Consider the following 12,415-nt stretch of genomic DNA (forward strand, 5'->3'; position numbering starts at 1 on the left):
TGACAGAGCAAGACCCTGTCTCTAACAAAAAAATTTTAAAAATGGCCGGGCGCGGTGGCTCACACCTGTAATCCCAGCCTGACCAACATGGTGAAGCCCTGTCTCTACTAAAAATACAAAAATTAGCTGGGCATAGTGGCGGGCACCTGTAATCCCAGTTACTTGGAAGGCTGAGGCAGGAGAATCGCTTGAACCTGGGAGGGGGAGGTTGCAGTGAGCTGAGATCACACCACTGTACTCCAGCCAAAAAACTTTTTTAAGAAAAGACTTAACAAGAATAACCAAAATGCATGAAAAGATGCTCCTTAGCAAGAGGGCAGTGAAAATTAAAACAACATTGAGACACCACAGCATATCTCCATTTCAGCAAAAAACCTAAATCTGGTACCATCAAGGGCTGGTGAAGATGTGAAGTCACTGGCACATCCATACACTGCTGATGGGGGTGTATACTATTTCAACCACTTTCGAAAACATCTGGCACCATTTAAGTTGAAGATGTGTCCACTCTATAACCTAGCAATTCCACCCCAGAAAATATTCCCTGGAGATACTCTTGCCCATAGGTACAAAACTGTCACAGCAGCACCATGTGCAGTAGAAAAAAAAAAATTCCACACGGAGTCAACAAATAAATAAATTGGGGCATATTCATGCAATGGGGATACTTGGTGCCAACACTCAGGAACTGTGTGATCTTGGGAAAGTTACTTAATCTCCCTGTGCCTCAGTTTTCTCATCAGTAGCGTGAGGATAATACCAGTATCTACCTCATGGTGTTGGGGCAAGGATCATATCATTATTCAAGACTCTTAGAACAGTGCCTGGAACAGAACAAGCTCTCTCTGCAAATGCCTGTGTTGATAAAGTTCCTTGGTCCCTGCCCTGGAGAAAGGCCATCCTGACACTCGACCACCCTGCAGGCTCTGCATTTCCATTCAAGCTGGCCTCTCCCACCTGGCTCCTGTCCCACCTGTAACCCCCACCCTCCACTCCTGCAACACTCCAAGCTGCCTCTTGCAATGCAGCTCTGCAGGGCACTGCCCTCTTCCTAGCAAGCCTCTCCTACTTTCTCACCTGCTGAACACCTACTTCCCTTGCCCAGACCCAGTTCAGACAGCCCCCTCCTCTGCCCTCCCCTCTGGACATCCACAGTCCACTGGGCTTCAGTCTGTATTTCAATTCTCTGGTTAGTGGCTTTCTCCTCTCACTAGACTGTAAGATCCCTGGCGAGCCCCCCTCCTTGTTCAACAAATTATAATAAAGCCCCGTGAACAGTCAAGCTATGCAAGACTGGAGTCAAACCCTGGCTCGGCCACTTACTCGCGATGTGCCCTGAGTGAGTCACTTAAGTTCTCGGAAGCCCAGTTTTCTTACTTAGTAAAAGGGATATTAGTGCTGACTTTTTATTTTTTTGAGACAGGGTCTCACTCTGTTGCCCAGGCTGGAAGGCAGCGGCACCAGCACAGCTTACTATAGCCTTGACTTCCTGGAATCAGGTGATCCTCTCACCTCAGCCTCCCAGGTAGCTGGAACTACAGGCACACGCCACCATGCCCAGCTAATTTTTGTATTTTTTTGTAGAGACAGGGTTTTGCCACATTGCTCAGGCTGGTCTCCGGAGCTCAAGCAATCCACCCGCCTTGGCCTCCCAAAGTGCTGGAATTACAGGTGTGAGCCACCATGCCCGGCCGACATTGACCTTCAATGGTTAACGTGAGGATTAAATGAGATGACCTACGTGAAGCTCTCAGTCTATCGTAAGCACACTAATGAAACGAGCTCCTCTTAGGCTGCTCATCTGTTGGGAAGACACACTCCTCCTTCACTCACCTCTTGACACTTTGCAGCTGCAGACAGCATACCTTGAACCAGGGATTCTGGGTCAGGCCCGAGGAGCTGTGTGCCTCCCTGGTTATGACTGGTGGAATGCGAGCAGCCCAGGATCACTGTCAGAGCTACCCTCCCCACACCCACTGCTATCCCACCCACAGAGCAGCTCCAAACCTCACTGGCCACTGTGGGACCCAGGACGGACAAGAGAATGGCATCCAGTTCCCCTCCCATCTCTCCTCCAAGAGTCTCTGGTTCATGCCAGAAGAATACAACATGGCCAGCCTCTGATATCAGACTCCTGGCAGTTCTGGGGCCCAGTTCATTCTCCCCACTTCATAGAGGAGGCAACTCAGATTCAGAGAAGAGACATTTCTAAATGTCTAAGGTCTTCTTGCAGCCAGGCGTGGTGGCTCACGCCTGTAATCCCAGCGCTTTGGAAGGCCGAGGCAGCGGATCACCTGAGGTCAGGAGTTCGAGACCAGCCTGGCCAACATAGTGAAATCCTGTCTCTACTAAAAACACAAAAATTAGCCAGGCGTGGTGGTCCGCACCTGTAGTCCCAGCTACTCAGGAGGCTGAGGCAGGAGAATCCCTTGAAACCAGGAGGCGAAGGTTGCAGTGAGTCAAGATTGTGCCACTGCACTCCAGCCTGAGTGACAGGGCGAGATTCTATCTTAAAAAAAAAAAAAAATTAAATTAAAAAAAATAAAGTCTTCTTGCCACTGAGCTTAAGAAAGGAAAAACAAAAAAGTTAAACTCATCTAAATGTCTAAAGATAGGTCTAAAGTCACCCTTTAAGAGTGTATTAAGCTCTGTATTAAGAGGCAGAGTTTGACCTTGAACCTCTCTGTCTGCCCCTGCCACAAGCCAGGCTGTCTCCAGGGGAAGGTGCTAAGGCCCTAAACGGGGCTCCAGACCAGCCGGGCACTGTGCCCCCCATTGCCCAGGCCCCACTCAGCCCTGTCCGCAACCACACGCCCGTCCCTGTCACAGCCCAGACTCAATTCTTCTCCCGCAGCTGGTACTGGTTGTCATGGCAACGAGTTGTTTGGAAAGCTGTGGGGTGATGGGCTGTGCCGCAGAGTCAAGGATGGAGCCTGGAGGAGCCAGCAGTCGTGGGCTGCTTCCAGTCAAGCCAGGCAGGAAGCTGGCTCCACCATCACACTCAAACCAGCCCCCTTAAAGGCTGCAGACCCAGGAATCCCAATTCTGGGCATCTGGTCCAAATACATCATGTGAAGAAGAGAGGAGCCAGACGCACAAGGATGGTCACCCCTGCATTACTTACAGCAGGACGAAATTGCTTATGTCGCTAACAGGTAACCTATTTGAGTATTTTTCTTGCACCAAGCACTGCGTTAAATGCCAAACATGTGTCATCTCATTTCATCCTCACCACCTCCCTAGGAGGTAAGCACTCTTCATACCCACATTTTGCAGATGAGAGAATTACACTTGAAAAGGTGAAGCCACTCGCCTCGGTTGTTCAGATAGCGGCAACGTCAGGATTGAATGTTAGCCTATTGGCCTCCAGGGCTCATGCTCCTAACTACACTACAGTGGTTGGAAATGAGAAGAGGAAGTCCCAGCCCTCATCCTGACAGTGCCTGTGCTGTGACAAATACATCCATAGACAGTTATGACGCAGGGCTCAGGAAAAGATCAAATTCGGCAGAACAGGGTGAACCCACTGGGAAAGATCTTCAAATACTACAGAACTTACAAAACCAAGCAAAGTCCTGGAACAATAAGGCATAATAGGAGCCTATTTATAGATAAAAAGGCTTGATGCATAGTGGAAAACAGCTCACTGGTTCTATTTTACTAATTGGCTGTTTGGCCTTGAGTACTCATGTCACCTCTCAGAGCCTCAGTGTTCAGATCAGTAAAATGGGTATATGTCAATAGTGTCTACCTCATAGGCTTGTTACAAAGATTGCAGATAAAGTGCTTCGCACAATATCCGGCACATGTTAAGCAGGCCAGATGCTGTTACGACTGTGCCGATAACACAGAAAATACAGAGAAGGCAGTCCAGTGAGCTCTCAAGACAGACCGCCTAGGCTTGCACCCTTGCTCCCATTCACCAGCTGGGTCTGTAACCTCACCTCTATGGGCATCATGTGAAGATTAAATCAAAAACATCTAGCACGGGCTGGGCGCGGTGGATCACGCCTGTAATCCCAGCACTTTGGGAGGCCGAGGCGGGCGGATCACGAGGTCAGGTGATCGAGACCACGGTGAAACCCCGTCTCTACTAAAAAAAAAAAAAAATACAAAAAAATTAGCCGGGCGTGGTGGCGGGCGCCTGTAGTCTCAGCTACTCGGAGAGGCTGAGGCAGGAGAATGGCATGAACCCGGAAGGCGGAACTTGCAGTGAGCCGAGATTGCGCCACTGCACTCCAGCCTGGGTGACAGAGCGAGACTCCGTCTCAAAAAAAAAAAGAAAAACATCTAGCACATCATGCATATTCAATAAATGTGATGAAAATCCAACTATGTGAGAAATATACACCAAAAACAAGTAGACTCTTCTTCTGCCTTTGGTGTATAAATGTTAGCTATGATTATTAATAAAATGATAAGCAAAAGACAAAGGAAAGGGAAGTGGTGATATAGGGAACATGACTGGGCACTGACTCCCTAGCTGTGTGAGCCTGGAGAATATTATTAACCCTCTGAGCCTCAGTTTCCCCATCTGGTTATATGGGGCTAATGCCTATCTTACAGGGTAACTGTGAACACTAAAGGAAAAGCAAATTTAACACGAATTAAGCAATTTACCTTGTGCCTTGTGCTGTGCTAGGCACCTTTTTTTTTCAGACAGAGGCTTGCCCTGTCACCAGGCTGGAGTACAGTGGCATGATCTCAGCACACTGCAACCTCCGCTTCCCAGGTTCAAGTGATTCTCCTGCCTCAGCCTCCAGAGTAGCTAGAACAGGCGTGTGCCACCATGCCCAGCTAATTTTTGTATTTTTAGTAGAGACAGGGTTTCACCATGTTGGCCAGGCTGGTCTTGATCTCTTGACCTCGTGATCCGCCTGCCTCCGCCTCCCAAAGTGCTGGGATTACAGGCGTGAGACACTGCACCAGGCCTAGGCACATTATTTTATACCATAATCTCATTTAATCCTTGAAACAACCCCATGGAGCTGGAATTAGTATCCTTCTTTTACAATGAGGAAACCTAGAGAGTTTAAGAAAACATCCCACAGTCACTCAGCTAGGAAGTGGGCAGAGGCAAGATTCGAACCCAGGACTCACTGACTACAAAAGATAATGACCCCTCACAAGGATTCAGCGAATGTAGTTTATTTTCTCTTTCCCGGTTTGTGGGCTTCATTTTACCCAGTTTAGTTAATAGGGATGTGAGAGAGAATGTTCATGAAGCGTCCATCTAGCTTAGCTTTATTAAATTCCACCGCCAAGTATGGTATTGAGAGACATGGCCAGGCCCTTCCTATCCCAAACTCTCAAACTCAGCTCACCAGTCTGGGGCAGCCTCCTGGGCTGGGTTCCTCTGGCCTGTCCTGGTGAGAGTTGTCTGAGCTTCTGTCTGCGCCCTGGTCTTGGGCACAGGGCACTGGACCTTTCTTCAGGTTCTTAGTGCCCTTGGATCTTCTCTGCTCCATGAATGGGCCTGAGCAGGCCTTGCTGGCTTCAGTATCCAGGGAGGAGCTGAGGCCGCCCAAGGGCTCCCAGGAGCTGGCACACGTGTCAGCAGGGGCAGCGAGTCCTTGCTCCAGCCTTCCCCTGGAAGCTGGCTGAGCCTCCAGCTCCTCCTGGTCCTGTGCTGGAGCCCGGCCTTCATCGCTGCCAGCCCGCACGACACACACAGCTTCTTGCTGCTCTGCAGAGGCCTGTGCTGACGCCCCCAGGCACAGTGCTGCGCTCCGTGGAGGAGCCTGTGCAGCTGAACTGAGGGACTCCCCTCCACTGGGCACTGGGAACCCGACAGGGCCACAGGGGCTGCCTGGCTGGGCCCCGTCCCCTGCAGTGGGCAAATATTCAAGTTTCTCAGTCCCTGAGGCACATCCTGCCCCACTTCCACCTGGCTCTCCAGGCCCAGACCCAGTGTCTTTTGGAGAGGGAGGTCTGCAGGGGCCTCCCAAGGGCTCCAGGTCAGCAACTTGGGGAGGGTCTCCCAGAGACAGAAGGTGGTCCCCACGAGGGCTCTGATCAAGCCACAGGAAGCCGCCAGCCCCTTCCCCACACTCTGAATGAGCCCGTTGCTTCCTCCATTTCTTTCTTACCGTCACAGGGACTGGGCCTGGTGAGGATGTCAGGGGCCTTCCAGGGGGCTCCTCTTTGCTGAGTGTGGGGCTTCTTCTGTCACACCCTGGAGAACTCATTCCACCGTCTCTGGCCTGGCTGGGCCTGGGGCAGCTCACCTCCTCCACCCCTGCAAGCCTCTCCCTGCGGACCAGAGCTCTCTCTGGGAGACCAGCAGACCTGCTACAAAGTTTCCTGGGGCAGTTGTCATCTAAGATGTCACACAGAGAAACCTGGAGCCTCTTGGAGGTCAGAGCTCTCCCCTGAGCAGGCACCGAGGGCAGCTGCATGTGGAGCCCAGGACCCAGCATCGAGCCCCGGCTCTGTCCCACAGCCAGCAGCTCCAAGACCCCTGGCCGGACCTCGGCAGCACCCGCAGCCCGGGAGCTGGCACCTCGACGGGCCTCCTTCCTGGGGATCTTCCTTCTGCTGCCTGCCCTGACTCGGGGCCCAGAGCTTGCTCCCGGCCCATCTGGTGCCAGGCCTGGCATGGAGCTGGCTCCTTCCATGTTCTGTAAAAGGTCACAGTTGTGTTGGGGACTGAGCACAGGGTCTCCTGTGCTGGGGCCTTCTACGTCCCCCGCCTGGGACATGTCTGTCCACCTACCTGGGCCAAAAGCACAACACGGGCCCTGTGTGGAGACAGAAAGAGGAGACGTTGCCATGGAGAGCCCGACCTGTCAGCCCGTTCAGTGGGAACTGGGAGGAGCCCCCTCTTTTCCAGCCAGCGCTCCCAGACCCTTCCACTCCTGAGGCCTAGGGGCGAGCACTCCAGGGAGGGGAGCACCCAGCAGGAGCTGGTGTCCTGGGTGAGGGTGGAGGGGCCTGCCTCCAAACGGGAGCTACAGTGGCCTCCAGGGTCTTCTTGTCTCTGAGAGTTCACGCATTCGCTTAAAAGGGACCTAATAAGATACCATTTATTTATGACTTATGTGCTTATTTCATTTCATACTGGCAGCCACAGGTGAGGCCACTGAGATTCTGAGATGTTAAGACACTCACCCAAGGAAGCACAGGAAGTGGAAGGGCTAGGAGTCTCTCTCCCAGTTCTCACACTCCGCAAGGCGCAGATACTGAACGGGGTTCGTGCCCATAACCCTTCTCGTCTCTCTCCCATCGGTCCCGCTCTCAAAGGCGCCCCACCCAGGTTCCCAAGCCTTACTGGGACCGTCCCCCAGCATCCAGGAAACCCGGGCCCCACCGGTCCCGTCGCTCTCACCTGGGCTTCCCTGGGTTTTCCCTCCTAGGGTTCCACCCACTGGCTGCAAAGGAGCTGGGATCACGTGACGCGGGGGAGGGCGGCCCTTGCTCAGGGATGGGGGCGGAGTCGCTGATGATGCGCAAAGGGCGGCTCCCCAGGCGCGCTGGCGTTCCTGCCCCGGCAGAGGGCGCCCTCTTCCTCCTGAGGGCTTCCTGGAGGAGGTGCCGATCCTGGCTCCCAAGCAGAGGTAGGTGGGTGCATGGGGCAGCGAGGGGCCTTGGCTGCCTGCCTGAGAGTTTAACTTGATCCTACCGCAGTAGTCTCTGAGCCAGTAGGACAATGTCAGAATTATCTAGATTTTGTGCCTAATTTTATTTTATTTTATTTTTAAACTTTTATTTTAGGGTCAGAGGTCCATATGCAGGTTTTTAATATACGTAAACTTATGTCACAGGGGTTGTTGTACAGATTATTTCGTCACCCAGTCATCAAGCCTAGTACCCAGTATTTATTTTTTCTTATCCTCTACTGCCTCCCACCCTCCACCCTCAAGCAGGCCCCAGTGTCTGTTGTTTCCCTCTTTCTGTCCATGTGTTCTCATCATTTAGCTCCCACTTATAAGTGAGAACATGCAATATTTGGTTTTTCCATTTCTGCATTAGTTTTCTAAGGATAATGGCCTCCAGCTCCATCCATGTTCCTGCAAAGGACATGATCTCATTCTTTTTTATGGCTGCATAGTATTCCATTGTGTATATGTACCACATTTTCTTTAGCCAATCTGCCATTGATGGGCATTTAGGTTGATTCCATGTCTTTGCTATTGTGAATAGTGCTTGCCTAATTTAAAAAGAAAATCTCAAATGTAATTAACGTAGATGGAAATGCAGATTCAAGCCCAATAGAAGGTTAGAAATAAAAAGCTTAAAGCTATCTCTCGTTTCCCAATCCCCCAACTCCTGGAAACAACTGTGTTTTGTTTTTTGTTTTTTACCATGTTTGTTGTCCTGTTAATTTTTTAAATTTCGTAACTGTGAATAATATACTCATACCTCTATTACTTGATTTATTAATTTTAACTGTGTCTGTTGTATCTGTTGACTTCCTGCTGTGGTGATTTTATTAACCACCCTTTCCCCCTTTCTCTTCCGTTTTTCATATATATTTTTTGTTTGTTTGTTTGTTTGTTTTTGAAACGGAGTCTTGCTCTGTCTCCCAGGCTGGAGTGCAGTGGCGCAGTCTCAGCTCACTACAACCTCCGCCTCCCAGGGTCAAGTGATTCTGCTACCTCAGCCTCCCGAGTAGCTGGGATTACAGGCACACGCCACCATTTTTGTATTTTTACAAAATTTTTGTAAAATTTTTGTATTTTTAGTAGAGACAGGGCTTCACCATGCTGGCCAAGCTGGTCTCAAACTCCTGACCTTGTGATCCACCCACCTCAGCCTCCCAAAGTGCTGGGATTACAGACGTTGGCCCTCTTTTTTATATTTATATTTTAAATTTTACTATTGGTTTCTATTATCACTTTGAATAATATTCTTAAATGTCTGTTTCTTCTGTATATTGTATCTCTTGACTCTTCTCTGTGTGAAATGGATAATTTCCCTTGATGTCCCCTCCCTGCTTCTGCCGTTATCCATGAACTAAGCTTTTACTTTTGTATCGCTGAGGTTTACAGCATTTACATTCCATTCGGTAAAGATAATTCAGTTTACCATTGTTTACCTGTAGATTGATTCTTAACACTGAAAACCAAATGACATTTATAATGTTATGATTATGTAAATACTTTTACTGCAGAAACAGGAGTGTTTGGCTTTTTTTTGACATAGGGTCTGGCTCTGTCACTCAGGCTGGGTTGCAGTAGTGTAACCATAGTTCACTGCAGCTTTGACCTCCTGGGCTCAAGTGATATTCCCCTCTCAGCCTCCTGAGTAGCTGGTACTGCAGGCATGCACCGCCATGCCCAGCTAATTTTTTTTAATTTTTTTTTAATTTTTGGTGGAGACGAGGTCTCACTGTGTGGCCCAGACTGGTCTCGAACTCCTGAACTCAAGCGATCCTCCCATCTTGGCCTGGGATTACAGGCGTGAGCCACCGCACACGGCCAGAACCAGGGATTTGATAAGCCTGATTGCGAGGAAGATGGAATTCCCTGGCACTAAACCTGTGCCAGGTGAGACTGTGAGAACCTTCCAGGCCAATGGAATACTAAACCACAGTTAGACTCAATAAATTAGATCTATATATCAACATGAATGTATCTCAATGACGTAATGTGGAATTTTAAAAACAGCATAGTATGAATAACAAGGGAAACCGAGTCTGGAGTACACGGGAACTCCCCGTTCTAATCTTCAGATTTTTCTGTAGATCTAAAACTATTCTAAAACACAAGGTTTATTACAAAAAACAAACCAAGCTGTTGGATAATCCATATTGAAAACTATCACGATATGGCAGTCAGAGTATAGATGAGGTAAGAGTAGAGACTGGATGTCACCGATGACAAAAATTACTGCTCTAAGGAAATAATTTTTGTAAATAAGAAGCCCTCCCTCTAAGGAATGTCTTGGTCATGATGGCAGAAAGTTGACCAGGTTCCCTAAGACCAGTGAACTAAGGCATTCTGGTCCATATGGATAATGGAAGTCTCCCACATTGGCTAGAGAAAGGGGGAGTGGAGATGTTGTCAGTACCACATGGTATAGAGACAAAGAATGGCTAACACGTAGTGCTGTTTTGAGCCAGGGACTGGTCTAAATGCTTTACCTATATTAATCCTGTATTTGCCTATATTAATTTACCTATATTAATCCTTACAGCAAGTCTGTGAGGTAAGAACTGTTATTATCCTTATCTGACAGATGAGGGAATAGGCAAAGACGGATTAAGTAATTTGCTCAAGATTAGCAAGTATTGGTTTTAGAAGCCAGCCAGTCTCTGGCCAGTTTCTCTATCTCCTGGTATTTTATTTATTTATTTGTTTGTTTGTTTGTTCTGTTTTTTTGAGACTGTCTCACTCTATCACCCAGCCTGGAGTGCAGTGGCATGATCTCAACTCACTGCAACCTCCACCTCCCAGGTTCAGGCGATTCTTCTACCTCAGCCTCCAGAGTAGCTGGGATTACGGGCGCACGCCACCACACCCAGCTAATTTTTGTGTTTTAAGTAGAGATGAGGTTTCACTATGTTGGCCAGCCTGGTCTCAAAATCCTGACCTCAAGTGATCTGCCCGTATCGGCCTCTCAAAGTGCTGAGATTACAGGTGTGAGCCACTGGGCCCGGCCTTTCTCCTGGTATTCTAAAATGTCTCATTGTCATAAAAAAATAAAGTAAGGTTTTGCCCAGGTTTTGGCCTAATGCTATTTGTCTCATCATTAGGTGTTTGCTCCATTGACTTATGACAGCACCTCTGCGATATACCTGGTTCCCATTAAAGAATGCAATTTATTTCTTGGCTTTCTTTTTTTTTTTGAGACCGAGTTTCTCTCTCGTTGCCCAGGCTGGAGTGCAGTGGCGGGATCTTGGTTCACTGCAACCTTCGCCTCCTGGGTTCAAACGATTCCCCTGCCTCAACCTCCCAAGTAGCTGGGATTGCAGGTATCCACCACCATGCCAGGCTAATTTTTTGTATTATTGGTAGAGATGGGGTTTCACCATGTTGGCCAGGCTGGTCTCCAACTCCTGACCTCAGGTGATCCACCTGCCTCGGCCTCCCAAAGTGCTGGGATTACAGGCGTGAACCACCACGCCTGGCCTATTTATTGGCTTTCTTTTCTCTTCCATTGATCGATTTGTCTATTCTTGATCAGTATTGTTTTAGTTCTACGGTTTTGTGATAAATATTGCTATCTGGGGAGCAAGCTCCACCCCCTCAACTTGGTTTCTATTTTTTATAATCATCTTAGCTAACTGTATACTGTAGAGTCATTTTGTCAAGATCTTTGAAAAATTGTGTTGGGATTTAAATTAGAATTTCATCGAATTTACAGATTACGGATAAAACTGAATAATACTGAGTCTTCTCATCCATAAATGTACCTTATTTCCATTCTGCCAGGCCTTCAATTCATTTTTGTGATTTTTCTTCATCAAAATATTGTACATTTTAATTAAATTATTCTATTCTTTAATATTTTTATTGCATTTTCTTTTTTCTTTCTTTTTTTTTTTTTTTTGTTGTTGTTGTTGAGATAAGGTCTCGCTTTGTGTACAGGCCGAAGTACAGTGATACGATCACCTGGGCTCAGATGATTCTCCCACCTCAGCCTCTTGAGTAGCTGGGACTACAGGCGCCTACCACCATGTTTGACTAAATTTTTGGTTTTTTGTAGAAACGGCATCTTGCTATGTTTCTCAGGCTGGTCTCAAACTCTTGGGCTCAAGCAATCCTCCCACCTTGGCTTCCCAAAGTGCTGGGATTGCAGACTTGAGCCACCATGCCGAGAGTGGTGACTCACGCCTGTAATCCCAACACTTTGAGAGGCCCGGGGGGCAGATCACTTGAGCCCAGGAATTCGAGCCAGTCTGGGCAACATGGTGAAGCCCTGTCTCCACAAAAAATACAGAATTATCCGGGAGTGGTGGCATGTCCCATACTCCCTGTAGTCCCAGTTATTGGGAGGCTAAGGTGGGAGGATGGCTTGAGCCCAGGAGATGGAGGCTGCAGTGAGCTGAGATTGTGCCACTGCACTCCAGCCTAAGTGACAGAGTGAGACCCTGTTGCAAAGATATTAATAGTATTCTCATGATTCAAAAATCTCTATTGTATTGATTACAGTCCCCTTTTAATTCCTAATACTATTTATTTGTGCTTGCTCTCTCTCTCTCAATCATCCTAGGTTTTTTGGTAAATCCGATTTTTGCTTTTTTACCTCTGTTTTTTATGATGTTGTTATTATATTTTCTATTTCACTATCTTCTGGTTTTACCTTTCTTATTTACTTTCTTCTATTTCCTTTGGTTTACTCTTGTTCTTTCATTTTTTTTTTTTTAAGAGATGGAGTCTTGCTCTGTTGTCCAGGCTGAAGTGCAGTGGTGTGATCATAGCTCGCTGCAGCCTTAAATGCCTACTAATTGGCCTCAAGCTAATTTTTTAAA

At 48.1% G+C, this 12,415-nt stretch overlaps 1 protein-coding gene across 1 annotated transcript in view; it reads right to left on the reverse strand.

Annotated features, from left to right (window-relative positions):
* The window catches only part of SPOCD1 (SPOC domain containing 1), a 29,949-nt gene extending 23,248 nt beyond the window's left edge, over positions 1-6,701 (reverse strand). The window contains exon 1 of the mRNA XM_032159054.2: positions 5,325-6,701. Coding sequence (XP_032014945.1) covers positions 5,325-6,701 — 1,377 coding nt within the window. The remainder of the gene's footprint in view (positions 1-5,324) is intronic.
* Positions 6,702-12,415: the final 5,714 nt, after the last annotated feature.

Source organism: Hylobates moloch, unplaced genomic scaffold, assembly GCF_009828535.3.
Source record: "Hylobates moloch isolate HMO894 unplaced genomic scaffold, HMol_V3 SCAFFOLD_8, whole genome shotgun sequence".
NCBI lineage: Eukaryota > Metazoa > Chordata > Mammalia > Primates > Hylobatidae > Hylobates > Hylobates moloch.